Source organism: Gigantopelta aegis, chromosome 10, assembly GCF_016097555.1.
Source record: "Gigantopelta aegis isolate Gae_Host chromosome 10, Gae_host_genome, whole genome shotgun sequence".
NCBI classification, from domain to species: Eukaryota; Metazoa; Mollusca; class Gastropoda; order Neomphalida; family Peltospiridae; genus Gigantopelta; species Gigantopelta aegis.
The window spans coordinates 15080569-15099144 of NC_054708.1; the positions used below are offsets into that span (position 1 = coordinate 15080569).

Below are 18576 nucleotides of genomic sequence, written 5' to 3' on the forward strand. Positions count from 1 at the left end.
ATATGTTATTACTAAAACAACATTCTCCTTATGTTATTTGTCACACCAACTTGTCACATGCGATTTGTCGTATTGACTAATCATATGTGTATAAGACTAATGTTGTACCAATCTAGTCTAACAGTATGATTCTATTAAATCTGACTAATCGCATAATAAGAACGCCACTTAATATATTGAATATTTGTAAATTTTACAAATATTTAAATTATTAATATTTTTAGAATTAACTTATAAATATTCCATGATCATCGATGTAGGAATATAGAAAGTCAATTTATATATTGGTAAGATTTCAAGCATGTATATGACATCACAATATATATAATGTCCATGTCTTTGAAGGCTGTAAATAAATTGCCACATTATTTTATCTTTTTATGCACATGTAAATTGTACTTAAATTGTTTGGGGAATACATAAAGCTCAACTTCATATAACAGATAAAATTGTCCTGAGTATGGAATTGCTATCAGCTACATCCATCTGAACACAAATTTATTTTACCGTTACACAAAAATCGCCTGCTTATAAAGGCTAAATTATATATATCATTTGTGACAAGTTTTATTATATAGTGAAACCCCTCTAAACTGGACACCCATAACACCAAATAAAAAATTAAGGTGTATCTGGTTTAAAGAGGTTCTGTTCTATATTGATATTTTAAAAGGGACTGTGAAAAATGTCCTGTCTTAAGGGAATTCCTGTTTACATTGGGTCTGGGTTTGAAGGGATTAACTCTATCAGTGCTGGATTTGTGAGACAAAGGGGGCAAATGCCCCGGGCCCCCCTGCCAGAGGGGTCCCCAGACTAAGGACTTTCTTTATAAAAAAAAAAGTAATAATTATAAAATTAGTTCATTTTTTTATTTGTCATCTAATTTAATTTCTTTGTTGAGGGGCCTCTGAACCTGAAGTGCCCTGGGCCTCCCAAGGTCTAAATCCGGCTCTGCATTTTAAGTCCAGTGCATAAACACATTTTAGCTGTAGTATTTTATAAAGATCTCCTGAATACTAGTATATAGGCCATTGTATGTTCCTTTGGTGGTGGTTATCTAGAAAGAGTGAACTCTAATAGTAATAATATTTAATTTGTTCACAGACAGGGTGATGACTCTGAATGTATATTTATCGTCCTCACCGGCCGCCTCCGGTCTGTGATCACTCGGACTGGGGGGAAGAAGGAGCTGGTGGGAGAGTACGGACGGGGGGAGCTGGTCGGCATTGTCGAGGTCTTGACACAGACAGAGCGGGCCACAACCGTCATGGCTGTCAGGTAACTGTTTTTTAAACAAATGGAGCCAAATTTACGAAGCCCGTTTTTCTTTTACACGCATGCAACTACATACATTTTCAGTGCTACTAGATTCATTTTTTTAGAAAAACCACGTTGAGTGGGTACAAGTTTCTAATTTTTACTGACATATATTCACTTAAATGTTTTATAAATACATAAAATAAAGTTCATAATATGAATCGGTAAGCATTATTTTTGTGGGTTTTTGTAATTTTTATGATATTTTAGATCAGTTAATGGTGATTAAAATTAGGCAAAAAATTGGAAAAGTCGCGTTTACTTACGGGCATTTGTGGCCAGCTGTCCAGTATTTATGTCCATTATTCCCGATAAAAGTAGTTTTCTGACCAGAATTTAAAAAAAAAAAAAACTACGATTCATATATTTGGTGATTTTCATTGTTGGTAAAATGATCAAATTTAGTACCAAATTAGCTGTCACAGTCAGCTATCGATCTCTGAAAATGACCATGACATGCCGCCATTGTTGTCAAGCGAAAATACTTGCCAAAAACCATGCATGCTGTAAAATAAACTGTTTTCTGTTAAGAAAAAACTTTTCAGGTGAGTATCGTGTGCAAAATGGCAGGAAATATGAATTGGGGAATGCATTGTATACAGTGTACAGTATGTCGACTGGCGTGATGTCAGGCGAGATATCTTGCCTGCAGTAGTCAGAAGGTTAAACTCTTTAGTTTAAGAAAAATAGGCTTCATAAATTCGGCCCCATTTATTCTGTGAATGAAGTGGATTAGCAAACAGGTGGTAGGCCTGTATAAATGCCTCTGGACAAGATGACGTTACATACTGTATACAATTAAACAAGTGATAAACAGGTAACTGCTGGAGGTTTACCACAGTTAAAGTTAATCTTAAAATAACCATAGGACTACAGTTAAAGTAAAACAATTTAAAAGACACTTTCTTGCAATTTGATCAATGTATAATAATCCCCATCATGTACTCTTGTTTACAGCCCTCATTTCTTTTAAATTATTGTTTACTTTTTGGGGGAGATTGTATAATGTAAAAGAAAACATTCTTAATTTAATAAGTTTGAGATCATAATCAAATGATGGTTCATGTATGCCTTAATATGTTGATTAGTGCTGCAAGAATTAAGCTTTATAGAAAGATTCAAGAATTATTTTAAAAACTGTATCACTGAAAGAATGCAGTGTCATGAAATATAATGTGGTTTTTTGTATGTTGAAATAGTAATCTTTTGAATCTGAGTCTTAAATGAAGTTAGAATACAACATGCATCTTTTTATTATATTTATAGAGATACCGAACTCGCAAAAATGCCTTCAGGGTTGCTGAACTTGATCAAGCGCAAGTATCCGTACATTGTAACCAGACTGATTCACTTGTTAGGCCAAAGGATTCTGGGTAGCTTACAGAATCAGAATACTGTCAATCTTGGCACCAGGATTGCCGAGAAACCGAACGTTGAGAACCTGGCACTGACGGCTAACCTGGCCACAGTGGCCGTTCTTCCCGTCTCCGATGATGTGCCTCTGATGAATTTCACACTGGAGTTACAACATGCTCTGCTTGCCATAGGTGAGTGATCGGGTCGGGTATGTTTTGAACATACTCATATGCCAATAGAGCTTCGAGCATGTCTGTCCCGAGGCCGATCTCTGGATAGCCAGAAATGTGAGTGGTGGCTTTACAACATGCTCTGCTTGCCATAGGTCAGTGCTAGCTTAGTTTAATAATACAAATAAAATTCTCAAAAGGTTTCTGAAATTCCAGATTTTGTTGGGGTTTTAAGGGGGGGGGGGGGGGGGGGGGGGGGGGGTTGGGGGGTTTTCTTCCTTAACTTCCATTTTATTTTTTGCCAATCTGGCAGCTTCTCCTATCTTTATTCTTTTTTCACTGTCCACCTCCACATCCCAGTCCTCATTTCTCCAATCCCTTCAAGTGCGCGACTCCCATGTGTCATTTCCTGTCAGCTACAGCTGAGGGCTTAGTCTGATCATTATATATTTTTCAGATTTTAACACAGCCTGCAAACTGTTCTTGTCATTGTTCTTTGACTTGGGGGGGGGGGTGGGTGGGGGGGATGTAGCCCACTGGTAAAGCACTCGCTTGATGCGTGATTGGTTTGGGATCGATCCCCGTCGGTATGCCCATTGGGCTATTTTTCGTTCCAGCTAGTGCACCACGACTGGTATGTCAAAGGCCATGGTATGTGCTATCCTGTCTGGGATGTTGCATATAAAAGATCCCTTGCTACAAATAAAACAAATATTGCATGTTTCCTCGCTATGACTGTCAAAATGACCATATGTTTGACATCCAATAGCCGATGATTAATATATCAGTGTGCTCTAGTGGTGTTGTTAAACAAAATAAACATTTTGTTCTTTGATGAGATGCTTACAGGAACACCCTGCTTTTCAAGACCCTTTCAGAGATTCCACATTTTTTCTCATTGTCATTTTTATCTCAGAATAATTGTTTGTTTTATTCTGATATTAAAACCCGATGATGTTTTGTTTTTTTAAATAAAAATGTTCCATTGTCTGAAAGCTTTATTTTTGACTAGTGATAAACTTGGATGACCCTTATACATACTAAAATGCATAGAATGCATTTTTATACTTTTTTCTTCTTCTTTAATGAAACAGGGGCGGGACATAGCCCAGTGGTAAAGCGCTCGCTCAATGCGAGGTCGGTCTGGGATCAATCCCCGTCCGTGGGCCCATTGGGCTATTTCTCATTCCATCCAGTATATCAAAGGCTGTGGTATGTACTACCCTGTCTGTCGGATGGTGCATATAAAAGATCCCTTGCTTCTAATCGAAAAGAGTAGACCATGAAGTGGCGACAGCGGGTTTCCTCTCTCAATATCTGTGTGGTCCTTAACCATATGTCTGACGCCATATAACTGTAAATAAAATGTGTTGAGTGCATCATTAAATAAAACATTTCTTTCTTTTTTCTTTAATGAAACATTTTTATTGACTCTGAATTATGTTTAAAATCTAAAGACATACTAGCTTTTATGGGGTTTTTTAACATTTACTTGTGATGTTTGTAACTCCTTACACTGTCTTTTTATTTAACTATATAATTTTCATAGTGATATTCATTCATTGAATCACCTTTAACATTCAATAGCCAAGATATTGTTTATGGTCAGCTGCTGTTAAAGGTTTATTTCTTTATATTATTAGGCACAACTACCAGACTTACAAGTGAAATTATAAAAAAGAGAATGGGAAATGCTGCTCTGGACAGGTGAGTAGCATTAAGATGTATTGGACCGACACATGAGTTTTGTTGGTTATTTATTTCAGTGTCAATGAGTTCCATTTGTTAGTTATTTCAGTGGCAATGAGTTCCAGTTCTTATTTATTTTATTGTAATTGAATTCCAGTTTTTATTTATATTACTGTGAATGAGTTACAGTTATTTATTTCAGTGTTAATGTGTTCCGGTTTTTATTTATTTTAGTGTCAATGAGTTCCAGTTGTTATTTATTTTAGTGTGTTTGAGTTCCGTTTGATATCTATTTCAGTGTCAGTGAGTCCGGTGGATATCTATTTCAGTGTCAGTGATTCTGGTTATTTATTTCAATTTGAATGAGTTCTAGTTCTTATTTATTTCAGTATGAATGATTTAGGTTGTTATTTATTTCAGTATCAATGAATGCCATTTGTTATATATTTCAATGTCAATGAGTTCTGGTTATTTATTTCAGTGTCAATGAGTTCCATTTAATATTTATTTCAGTGTCTATGAGTTCCGGTTGTTATTTATTTCCCTGTCCATGAGTTCCAGTTGTTTTTTATTTCCGTGTCAATGAGTTCTGGTTGATATTTATTTCCATGTCAATAAGTTCCGGTTGATATTTATTTCAGTGTCAACAAGTTCCGGTTTTGTTATTTAGTTCATTGTCAATGAGTTCTGGTTGTTATTTATTTCAGTGTCAATGAGTTCCAGTTGTTATTTATATTTCAGTGTCAATGAGTTCCGGTTTTGTTATTTATTTCAATGTCAATGATTTCCAGTTGTTATTTTTATTTCAGTGTCAATGAGTTCCAGTTTTGTTATTTATTTCAATGTCAATGAGTTCCGGTTGTTATTTATGTTTCAGTGTCTATGACTTCCATTTTTGTTATTTATTTTAGTGTCAATGAGTTCCCGGTTGTTATTTATTTCAGTGTCAATGAGTTCTGGTTGCTATTTATTTCAGTGTCAATGAGTTCCGGTTCTTATTTATATTTCAGTGTCAATGAGTTCCAGTTTTGTTATTTATTTCAGTGTCAATGAGTTCCAGTTTTGTTATTTATTTTAGTGTCAATGAGTTCTGGTTTTGTTATTTATTTCAGTGTCAATGAGTTCCGGTTGTTATTTATTTCAGTGTCAATGAGTTCCGGTTGTTCAGCTGGCTAGGTCAGCAGGAAGACATCCACCGCATGGTGCTGTACCAGTGTGACATGACTCTCACCAAGTGGACTAAGAACTGTATTCGACAGGCAGACTGTATTCTCATTGTGGGTCTGGCAGAAAATGAACCCACTGTTGGAGAGGTACAGTACTATTATGTCATACCAAAATACTATAGACTTAAGATATAGCTGAAATAACAAAGTGTAATACAAAATATTGTGTGTATAGTTTGAATAGCATAAATCTGATATCCTATGTCATTAACTGGCAAATGCTCTCTTATGGAAGGGTAGTCCTATAGACAAGGCACCTGATAGAAATCCATGAAAGCAATCACAACTTTGCCAAAATGCCCTTTACAACTCTGCCCTGGACAGAGATATTGTTTCTGTCTAAGAAAAACAGTTCTGACATTCAGATTTAGTGCTTATTGCTATATTGTTCAAATTTGAAGGAATTTATACAACAGTGTTATTTTATTTTAATGACTTGTAGATTGAAAAGCAGTTGGAGCGTATCGCAGTGAGAGCTCAGAAAGAGTTGGTTCTGCTTCACCGACAGGACTCGGATAAACCGCGTAACACAGTCGAGTGGCTCAACTCTCGCGGCTGGTGTTCCTCACATCATCACATCCGCTGTCCACCCAGGGTCTTCAGTAAGAGGCCAGTAGCCAAACAGGTACGTTGGGAGTTTTCTCTCTCATCGATGGGGAAAAAAGCAATGGGTAGGATGTTCATTGTCTTTCAAAATAGGATGCTGTTTTATCAAAGTAAGCAGCTATGTTAAGCCACCTCCAAAACATTGCACTTAACCTTTAGACTACTGGATTAATTTTTAACAAAAACCACGTTGAGTGGGTACAAGTTTATAATTTTTACTCACATATTTTCACTTAAATGTTTTATAAATACATGAAATAAAGTTCATATATGAATCGGTAAGTATTATTTTCATAGGTTTTTTGTAATTTTTATTATTTTTAGATCAGCTAATGGTGATTATAATTAGGCAAAAAAAATCGAAAAAGTTGCATTTACTTATGGGCATTTGTGGCCAGCTGTCCAGTATTTATGTCCATTATTCCCGATAACAATGGTTTACTGACCAGAATATTTTTTAAACTCTAACTACAATTCATATAGCAATATTTGGTGATTTTCGTTGTTGGTAAAATGATCAAATGTATTATCAAATTAGCTGTCACAATCAGTTATCGATCCCTGAAAATGACCGTGACGTGCCGCTATTGTTGTTAAGCAAAAATACTTGCCGAAAACCACATTTTGAACTCAAAATATCAAGGTATTTTCAGTTGAAAAAAATCTAAACAAAAGCCACCATTTTGAGAAATAAAAATCTTTTTTCTTTTATTATATTTCCATTTCCGGTGAGTGTCGTGCAAAACGGCAGGAAATATGAATTGGGGAATTCACTGTATACAGTATACAGTATGTCGACTGACGTGACGCCTACTCATAATAGTTTTGTCTCAATTTGTATCATTGTCTTTCAAAATAGGATGCTGCTTTTTCAAAGTAAGCAGCTTTGTTAAGCCATCTCCAAAACATTGCACTTAAAATCTATTACAATAATATACTCACAACAGTTTTGTCTCAATTTGTTTCATTGTCTTTCAAAATAGGATGCTGCTTTTTTAAAGTAAGCAGCTTCGTTAAGCCACCTCCAAAACATTGCACTCACTTAAAATCTATTACAATAATGTACTCACAACAGTTTTGTCTCATTTTGTTAGTAGACTGGTCTGAACATCCTAAAAGCCAATCGGATGGCTTGAAATCTTACAATGAGTCCTGATACTTGATCTGCTGAAGTTGGAATTTTAGATCGAAATTAATCACATGGTGTTTTTGATGTACAGTTGAATAATAAAATTAACAGCTAAAATGAGAATAATCCCTATTACTGTTATTGTTTAAACACTTTTCTTTGTTTTAAAATATTAACTACAAATTTTATTGGTTATGTACAATTTAGAATATTTAGAAATTCTTCACTAATATATATTATGGCAGAGTAAGTTGATGAAATGTGCTGGTTAGTACTACTCAAAGCTTGTCCTCATTTTCTTTTCTAGCGAGAAGTGTATGAGAAATTGTTTGAAATGAAACCAGACAGATTTTCAGATTTCTCACGACTGGCAAGATTTCTGACTGGAACATCGATTGGTTTGGTCTTGGGAGGAGGTGGTGCAAGGTAAATGTACTGAATTGATATGCTTCTCATATTTTTCATCATGAAGATGATGTTTTAGGTTTTTATCTGAATGGTTTGTAATACCTTTTCCTTTTTTTTTTGCTTTTCTTTTGCATCAATAGCAGGTCATGTGGTTGTACAAATAGATAAGAATAAATAATTTTTGATAGACATCATTTAACTATATTCTGGTGGTATCTAGCTCAGTTGGTAGAACGTTCACCTTATTTGGTTTGTTTTTTAGGATCAAACGCCCTCAATGGATACTATTGTTTGATTGGGATTTTTTTGTCCTTCTCAACAAGTGCCATAGTTAGTATATGTTTTTTTTTTTCTATGAGGAAGTGTATAAAAATCCCTATGCTGCTGATGCAAAAATATAGCAGCAGCCCTCTACTCTGGTGACTAAAACATTTCATACTCATACTCTATATAAAAATACAAGTACATGTAGGCGCCATTGGGCTCCTAGATGGAAAAATTAACGTATAGGGCTGAGCAGGTGTTTTATAAGGACTATATGTTAGAATTATCAAATGTTTGACATGCAGTAGCCAATAATAAATATAAAAAACTTATGCTTTGATTACATTCTATTTCAATCATTTGTGCACTGTATTCTGACTGTATACTGTGTTGTATAAGAAACGTGCTACAAAGGATCCTTCACTGCTATTCATTAAGTGTTCCCTATCTGCCAGACAGTACAGGTTTCTTCTTCAACTCAAGTGTTACAATCGCTATGTGTGTTTTACATCTGATGATCACCATTAAAACTGTGTGCTGAGGTGTCATTCAAGTGATATAACAGTTCCTTTCTCTGCCATTTCTTTGAGTAAACGTTCAATAACTCTTATGAGCAATAGGAAGGAAGGAAATGTTTTATTTAACGACGCACTCAATACATTTTATTTACAGTTATATGGCATCAGACATATGGTTACGGACCACACAGATATTGAGAGAGGAAACCTGCTGTCGCCACTTCATGGGCTACTCTTTTCGATTAGCAGCAAGGGATCTTTTATATATACCATCCCACAGACAGGATAGTACATACCACGGCCTTTGTTACACCAGTTGTGGAGCACTGGCTGGTATGAGAAATAGCCCAATGGGTCCACCGACGGGGATCGATCCTAGACCAACACACATCAAGCAAACGTTTTACCACTGGGCTACGTCCCGCCCCTTTTATGAGCAATAGATTCTGAAGTGATTTGTCATTACTTTGCTGTTACATGATGCTTATTTTTCAGGGATAGTTTGACACCCAACAGCCGATGTATTTTTCATGCTGGGTGTCATTAAACATTTATTCTGTTCTATTTTTTAGGGGTTTAGCCCATGTTGGGATGATTAAAGCCATCATCGAGGCTGGGATTCCTATTGACATGGTTGGTGGCACCAGCATGGGTTCTTTTATTGGAGCTCTGTGGTGCGAGGAACGCAACTTCCCACGCTTCATTCAGAGAGCCAGGGAATGGGCTATCGTAAGTGTCTCAAACATTAAAAAACATCCATTGAGCATCACAACTTTGCAGTCGATAAAAACAAATTTTAATATTCGAATATGTTTATTTGGATTGGCGATCACTTCACAACGTGATCCACACATAAACTGAACAAAAAAAGAAACTTCCGATTTGTACGTGTAGTATTTGTTGTGTTAAAGAATTCATTGTGTAATGAAATTATATAGGTAGTATTAGCCTTGAGCTGTATTATTAGGATTCATGAATTTTATCGATTATTTTTGCACTGTTAATCGTCGACAACGTGAAATTGAATTTGCATGTGCATGTATGGTTCGACATGTCCCGTGTAGTATTTGTCAATTTGTTTTACTTGTCTTACTGACATTGTTGTCAAGTGAACGAAAACGCTTTAAAATTTGTAAAAAAATTAATGTTTTTTACATTGTAGCATTTTTAGTATGCCAAGAATACTCAATAATTTACGCGAACGGGCGATTGGCATGCTTGATGCTGGCATGTCGACAGAAGACGTTGCAAGGCATGTTGGGAGTTCTAGTCGAGCGATACGAAATCTTCGCGTAAGATTTCGAACGACAGGAAGCACCAACGACTTGCCACGTCGTGGACGTCTGCATGTTACAACGCGTGGTCAAGACCGCTATATCATGAACACGCATTTGCGCAATCGATTCCAAACTGCCACTGCTACTGCTGCTAACACACTTGGGCTTCATAATAACCGAATCAGTGGGCAAACTGTTCATAATCGTCTGCGGGAGAATGGTTTACATGCACGACGTCCTTACGTCGGATGCGTTTTAACACAACGTCATCGTCTAAATTGTCTTAATTGGGCACGTGTACACACTCGTTGGATACGGCGACGCTGGAATACCATTCTTTTTTCGGATGAATCCAGATTTTCTTTACAACGTGGTGATGGCAGGGTGCGCATCTACCGTAGGAGAAATGAACGCTATGCTGATCGTTTCGGGGGTGGGGGTTCTGTCATGGTCTGGGTAGTCATTGCCCATGGTTATCGTTCACCACTAGTCGTCATTGATGTCCATTTAAATTCCCAACGTTACCGCGATGACATTCTCGCTCCTCACGTCATTCCTCTGTTCCATAACAACGCCAACATCTCGATTTTTCAGCATGATAATGCCACCTCTCATACAGCTAGAGACACTGTAAATTTTCTTAGGACAAATAACATTGATTTCATTGATGACTGGCCCGCTAAAAGTCCTGATCTCAACCCCATCGAGCATGTCTGGGATAGTCTGGACAGATGATTGAGGCGTCGTCCCAACCCACCCACTAACGTCAACGAACTTCAAGCGCTAATTCAGGAATGGAACAATATTCCACAGGCAGAAATCAACACTTTAGTCAATTCTATGTGCCTGTGATGCACTGCAGTGGGCAATTCAAGAGGTGGTCATACCCATTATTAAGTGGGTGTTTTTGTTTTTAACCCCTACCACACTTGGTCAAAATTTCTCCCAGTTTCTGTTAACCTATGGCCATGATTTTTGCACCAAACGATGCATCATAGAACACTCTTTAAACGCATATATAACAATTATTCCCCCGGTTTGTTTTCATCAAGTTATGTTCAAGCAAAGTTAGCGGAAGTTTCTTATTTTGGTCAGTATATGTACATTACAATGCATATACATACATCTAGTTTATTGACCCCAGACACAAGTATGGTAGTGTCAGGGTCAGTCGGTAAATCTTGAAAGTTGAAACATTCCCGTAATCTGAAATATGTATTACGAAATCATTTACATGGATAACCTCCGCTATCTGAGTTGGTCAGGATAAAGATCAGTGGCTAGTTGGAGAGAAATGAGTGTACCCATTGAACTGTAAACTACTCCAAGTTGGATTTTGGTCCATTGATATGCCAGGGGCTTAGCCAGAAATTTTTTAGGATTATGAAAGCTGAAGGCATTGCTGAGCAGGGAGATTCGGGGCCCCCCCCCCCCCCCCCCATGAAAATTTTGAAACTCGGGACACCTGTAGATGCATTCTGAGCCTTTTCTGAGGCATTTTTTTCTTTCATTTTCGAGTCAATTTTAAGAGGATATTTTATAGAAAGTTACAGACAGCCATGACCTATTCCCAGATTTTTTTGCATTACGCACATGCATAATGGGCGCTACACCTTTGTACGCTATACATAGTGTGTAAAGCAGTTCTGTTTTATACTTAAATAATTATGTTCAATTCTTAAATAACAACATGTTACGCTTACTTGAGTGTTAACTGGTATTTGTGAATTGTGTGTTAGTCCTCAGTATGGTATTGGTGGGGTGTGTGTGGATCTGCATTAATTGTAGTGAGAAGGAAGATGCTATTGGTTTAAAATAGAAAACATTGTAAGTTTTCTTTAATTTGTAGGGAATGAAATCTCTGTGGAAGACCGTCATGGACATGACATACCCAATAACTTCAATGTTCACAGGTAATTTTATTTCTTTTGAGACTTTCTACATTTAACTCAACATTACGTTTTTGTGTTTCTCACAAACTGTAAGTCTTAGATCCATAATGAAACTTTGGTTTCTAGTTATAGGATACTGACATTCAATAGCCGATGATTAATTAATCAATGTGCTCTAGTGGTGTCGTTAAACAAAACAAACTCTATTCATAGGATATTAAACAAGATTCCATTTCATATCTTGTTTATGCTCCGAGTGAAATAATTTTCATTGTCATAAGCTTTAGGGAGGGACAGTGAAAATTAGTTCACAAGGGACATCAACATGATACACAGTTGTAGCAAGTTTAATATCCTATTGATTATCCAAAATCAATATTAATTTATATCACAGGATTTGTTTGATTGATGTTCTGGTAAGATCATAGTCTGTCAATCATATGATGTCATCATATGATGTTGAGGTCTTACGTCCCACTTTATGTTCTAGTGGGACGTAATACTTTGATATGAACCTGAATATTTTAATCATATGCATTGGGTAACAATTGCAACTGTTGATGTTCATCTCGGCACCTGTCTGTTATATTTTGATTAAAAATAGGTCTGTTTTTGGTTACTGATGAGCTAGTCTTACTTCCTAGGTGGGGTGGGACGTATCCCAGTGGTAAAGTGCTCATTTGATGCGCTGTTGGTCTGGGATCAATCCTCATCGGTGGGCCCATTGGGTTATTTCTCACTCAGTGCACCATGACTGGTATATTAAAGGCCATGGTATGTGCAATCCTATCTATGGGATGGTGGATATAAAAGATCCCTTGTTACAAATCAAAAGATTTAGTTGGTTTCCTTTCTAAGACTATGTGTGAAAATGACCAAATGTTTGATATCCAATAGCCGATGATTAATTAATCAATATGCTTTAGTAGTGTCATTAAACAAAACAAACTTTTTACTCCCTAGGGGTGGGATGTAGCCCAGTGGTAAAGTGTTCACTTGATGCGTGGTTGGTCTACAATCGATCCCTGTTGGTGGACCCATTGGGCTATTTCTCATTCCAGCCAGTGCTTCACAACTGGTGTAACAAAAGCCATGGTATGTACTATTCTGTCTGTGGGATGGTGCATATAAAAGATCCCTTGCTGCTAATCGAAAAAGAGTAGCCCATGAAGTGGCGACAGCAGGTTTCCTCTCTCAATACATGTGTGGTCCTTAACCATATGTCTGACGCCATATCATCGTAAATAAAATGTGTTGAGTGCGTCGTTAAATAAAACATTTCTTTCTTTTTTACTTCTTAGGTGGAGCATTCAATGCCTGCATCGAATGTGTCTTCCAAGACACGCAGATTGAGGATCTGTGGATTCCCTATTTCTGTATCACAACAGACATTACCAACTCATCCATGCGTGTACACACCAGTGGTAAGTGCATCTTATGCTAGGCTAAGTCTATCCATTGCCAGCACAAAGTTGGCCAACTAGAGTTGTCAGTCTGAGCGCTCTTACAACTTGATTTTCATCACAATGGTAAGTGTATCTTATGTTAGGGACAGACTACCAATTGCCAGCACAAAGTTGGCCAACTAGAGTTGCTAGTCTGAGCGCTCTTACAATTTGATTTTCATCATATACGACTTCTATGACAGCTGTCATATCTGGTTCAATAAATGAGTCGGCCTCGACATTTGTTGCTAGACTGAGCACACATTACATCTCACCGCAATGCCCAGTTGTTAGTCTGAGCACATTCACAACTCAACGCAACCATCGAGTTGGCCAACTTTCTGCTGGTAGTTGACAGTCTGATTTTGATTTGAATTGCAGGTAATCTGTGGCGGTACGTGCGGGCCAGCATGTCTCTCTCTGGGTACTTACCCCCTCTGTGTGATCCCATCGACGGGCACCTGCTTCTTGATGGAGGATATGTCAACAACCTGCCAGGTTTGTGTTTAACATCATCTTATCACTGCATGTTGTTTAGATGCATGAAAATAAGAAAAGCATACTCAGTTTAAATCATATTTCAGTATGGAAGTTCTTTGGGAAAATAGTTACTTGGACCATTTGGTGCTCTGTAATCTGACACTATCGCCCTTTTAGTAGTGGTATTACATAAAATAATTGTGGCCATTCTAAGAGAATAATACTTTTTGTATTTTTACTATTTATGTAATCTTTAAACAAGTTTTAAGTAAAACACTCTCTCTATATATCTCTATGTATCTCTCTCTCTCTCTCTCTCTCTCTCTCTCTCTCTCTCTCTCTCTCTCTCTCTCTCTCTCTCTCTCTCTCTCTCTCTCTCTCTCTCTCTCTCAGTCTTGATCTTAACTAAGTGTCAAAATAGCCCTATGTTAGACACCAAATGGCCATGGTTTAAATTGTGCCTAAGTAACAGTAAACAAATATTCCTTATCGAAAAATATATGATTATATATTTGTGTGTTTCTCTTAATTTGTTCAGCTGATGTATGTCGAGAGATGGGAGCTCAGACGGTGTTAGCGGTGGACGTTGGTAGTCAGGATCAGACGAGTCTCACAAACTATGGTGACAAGATATCCGGCTGGTGGCTGTTGTGGAAGAGGTTCAACCCCTGGGCCGAGCCTGTCAGAGTAAGACTTTATCAAGTGGTACTTTTTAGTCCCCTACCGGACGAACCAGAGGGGACTATAGGTTTCATCTCCGTCCTTCTGTCTTGTCTTCCTGTCTGTCTGTCCATCCATCCGTCTGTCCCGCATATAGTTTTTACAATGCCTTGAGATATTTAGTTGAAATTGTGTGTATATCTTTATCATGTACTGTTATTGAATAAGTTTGACTTTCATGGTGATTTACCCATTTTTCACAGAGTTATGATTCTTGAATTAAGGAGATACAAAACAAATTTGGGTCCAGTAAGGGACAATGAATAGCTTTAGCAGTACTCTCAGAATGTGTGTTAATTTTACATTTTCAGATACAGTTTGTGAAGTGTTAGTTGGTCAATCTGCTTCACTTGCTTAATCGTAACCCTGGCTAAATATTAATATCAGAGCGTTCATTAGTTTTTAAAATAGGAGGCTATTTAGAAAAGTAGGCCTGCAGCTATTTTTACTGAATGATTATAGGTTTATAACTGTAAGTATGAAAAATAGGCAATGATCGCCTGCCACTTAATAATGAACACACTTCTAATTGTGTTATGGTAGATTTTTAAACTCTTTTTTTTTTAAGCTTAGTTTTCTCACTATTAAAAATATGGGGCCATTTACAATTATAAAACATTTTCATGAACATACAAGCCATATGCTATGGAAGGGGGTTAATGACAGCATTCGCTTTTAAAACCAAAAATGATGAACAAAATAATCCTTATAAATCATCATTTTTAATTAGCAGGAGAAAATGTGTATCAAAGAAGTATGGTTTGTATGTTAGTGTCAGTGTTGATAATCATGAATGATGAATGTTGTGCTTATTCTGTGCCTTTAGCTGATATTCTTATGGGTTGGGGGGTTTTTTGGTTGAGGGTGGGGGATGATTTTGAACTTACATTTCCTAAACTGATGTTTTTTATGCTTTGATAATAAAACATAGTTTCGTTGCTTTATTGTTCTATTTATTTGGCATTTATCTGTTGTTGAATTGGGAGATATTATGATTCAGGATTCTCTTCGTAATAGTTGAGTTTTGTTCCCAGGTTCCAGACATGACGGAGATTCAGGCCCGTCTTGCATACGTGTCGTGTGTTAAAATGTTGGATGTGGTGAAGAACAGTGACTACTGTGAGTACGTCCGGCCACCCATTGACAAGTACGGCACTCTGCAGTTCGGAAGCTATGACGAAATAGCTGTAAGTGTATCACCTTGTACTACATTCATATCGGTGGTTATTGTTTAGGCATTAGTTCAGTGCTTATCGTTTGAAAATCAATATTTGAAATTATGTTGGAGAGCAGTTGCTTCCATTGTAAAATTTTCACAGTAATTTTGAGTAAAATATATTATTAATTTAGCGGTATTAGTATGTGATAATGCAAGTAGTTTTTTTGCCTATGCAGAAATTGTTTTGCGTAAGCAAGAAAAATTGCTTGTGTCAGACCATAAAGGCTGCATTAGTTTAAGTATACTCAACAAAATTAATTACGGGTCAGTAGATCTTTTTCGTTAGTTTTTGCTAGTGTAATAATATGTGAGCAAGTTTTGATCACAGATAACTGCTAAACCATATCTGAGTAAATTTTGGCCAGTGATATATGCCAAAAATCTTACACACGTGTTTGTTTTTTATATTTTGTAGCATATATATGATGAAAAATGTCGAAAATATTTACTGGTCCTTTATTAATTTTGTTGAGTATATTAATAAGAAGGCAGGCATTTATTTCTGGTAGATATTGTCTTAAAACCATCATGTACTTGTTGGGTTGGGAGTTTTTTGTTGTTGGAGTTTGTTGGGGGGTTTTGGGGGGGTTATGAATGCAGTCATAGTGAGATGTCAACTTAATTAAACAGTCTGTTTTCTTTGTGTTGTGTAAAGATAAAGAATGTCTTGGGTATAAAAGAAGGCTGTTTTGTGCTCCAATGTAAAATATTTTGTACATATTTAAACAATATTTGGTGATTGAAAGTAGAATATATTTTTGTTGAGATACAGTATTTAGGACATCATAGTAGACGTCTGATATTAGAATTGAGGAGAAGTGTTAATACATTGTAGGAGGTTGGGTCTAATCATGGAGGTACAGTATTTAAGATGTTAGAATTGACTGTTTTGTCTACAAGTGTTAAATACTTTATAGGAGGTTGGCTATAACCATGGGAAGACGTTGTTCCAAGGTTGGCATAAAGGTGGCGTCATTGAGAAGCTCTTCACAGAGAGGGCAAAAGATATCGGAATAAAAACAAATCAGAAACAGGTACATATTGCATTATGTTAACTTTGTGTAATCAAAGCAGTCAAAATTGAAGCTTGTTTTTTTTTCATTTTTCTTGGTGTCTCGTAGTTACATCAAGTATGTAGGGAATAACTGGTTACTGTCTTAAGATATTGGCTTTATCCTGCCATTCGACCTGAGCAGAATAAATCTGATATCTTAAGACAGCAACCAGTTATTTCTTTTATCCTGCAATCCTACAGGAATATTCTGAAAATCATTATTAAGTAATTTGTATTTACTGTACTTCCAACAAATGATTTAAGGAGTATGTTTACTGAAAACTACTCTAAAATACTTGAGTTGAGTCGGGCTTATGTCACGTGACCTATATTTTTGGTCAATGACCGAAAATATAGAGATTTATCTAGTCATCATACCTTGCCAGTGTATACAGTGACTGCAGGATAAAATGGTATCAACAGCTGAAAATGTTTTCTCAACATCAATCAGTAATTAAATTTACTTTACATTTAATACAATTTAACATCATCTCATTGGTCCAGTCGTAGCAAAGCAAGTTTGTTAATTTCTCAATAAATGTAAAATAATGTTGTCAGGGAAAGTCATATCTGATCATGTCATTTTATATTCAGTTTAGTACTTTTGAGCACTATAGTTTAAGAATCAAAAACAATTCAGAATAAAATATCAACTTTTTTGTGTTATTATTTGTAAGTATCTTTCAAATTGTAATTATAATGACTGTCATAGGGGTATGAACAAAAAACAATAGCAACATTTGTAAATTTCTGTGTTAATGACTTCACCGATTCACACACTGATTTATTAATCATCGGCTATTTGATGTCAAACATTTGGTAATTTTGACATATAGTCTTAGACAGGAAACCCACTACATTTTCCCATTAGTAGCAAGGGATCTTTTATATGCATCATCTCACAGACAGGATAGCACATACCATGATCTTTGATATACCAGTTGTGGTGCACTGGTTGGAACAAGAAATGGCCCAATGGTCCCACTGACTTGGATCGATCCCAGACTGACCGCACATCAAACGACCACTTTACCACTGGGCTACAAGATTAACTAGTTATTCTCTATATACAGGATAAATCCAATATCCTACATCAGTAACTAGTTATTCTCTATATACAGGATAAAGCCAATATTCTACATCAGTAACTAGTTATTCTCTATATACAGGATAAAGCCAATATCCTACGTCATTAACGAGTTATTCTCTATATACAGGATAAAGCCAATATCCTACGTCAGTAACTAGTTATTCTCTATATACAGGATAAAGCCAGGTTATTCTCTATATACAGGATAAAGCCAATACCCTACGTCATTAACGAGTTATTCTCTATATACAGGATAAAGCCAATATCCTACGTCAGTAACTAGATATTCTGTATATACAGGATAAAGCCAATACCCTACGTCATTAACTAGTTATTCTCTATATACAGGATAAAGCCAATATCCTACGTCAGTAACTAGATATTCTGTATATACAGGATAAAGCCAATATCCTACGTCAGTAACTAGTTATTCTCTATATACAGGATAAAGCCAATATCCTATGTCAGTAACTAGATATTCTCTATATACAGGATAAAGCCAATATCCTACGTCAGTAACTAGTTATTCTCTATATACAGGATAAAGCCAATATCCTACATCAGTAACTAGTTATTCTCTATATACAGGATAAAGCCAAGTTATTCTCTATATACAGAATAAAGCCAATACCCTACTTCATTAATTAGATATTCTCTATATACAGGATAAAGCCAATATCCTACGTCATTAACTATTTATTCTCTATATACAGGAT

The 18576-nt window shown here is 36.3% G+C and overlaps 1 protein-coding gene across 1 annotated transcript in view; it reads left to right on the forward strand.

The window, feature by feature from the left end:
- Window positions 1-18576, forward strand: part of LOC121383044 (patatin-like phospholipase domain-containing protein 7) — a 48751-nt gene that overhangs the window by 26243 nt on the left and 3932 nt on the right. Inside the window, exons 18-30 of the mRNA XM_041512803.1 lie at window positions 1105-1278; window positions 2584-2864; window positions 4487-4550; window positions 5677-5845; window positions 6201-6383; window positions 7801-7919; window positions 9256-9412; window positions 11810-11873; window positions 13154-13276; window positions 13679-13795; window positions 14316-14464; window positions 15532-15684; window positions 16634-16750. Of these exons, the coding sequence (XP_041368737.1) occupies window positions 1105-1278; window positions 2584-2864; window positions 4487-4550; window positions 5677-5845; window positions 6201-6383; window positions 7801-7919; window positions 9256-9412; window positions 11810-11873; window positions 13154-13276; window positions 13679-13795; window positions 14316-14464; window positions 15532-15684; window positions 16634-16750 (1870 nt within the window). The remainder of the gene's footprint in view (window positions 1-1104; window positions 1279-2583; window positions 2865-4486; window positions 4551-5676; window positions 5846-6200; window positions 6384-7800; window positions 7920-9255; window positions 9413-11809; window positions 11874-13153; window positions 13277-13678; window positions 13796-14315; window positions 14465-15531; window positions 15685-16633; window positions 16751-18576) is intronic.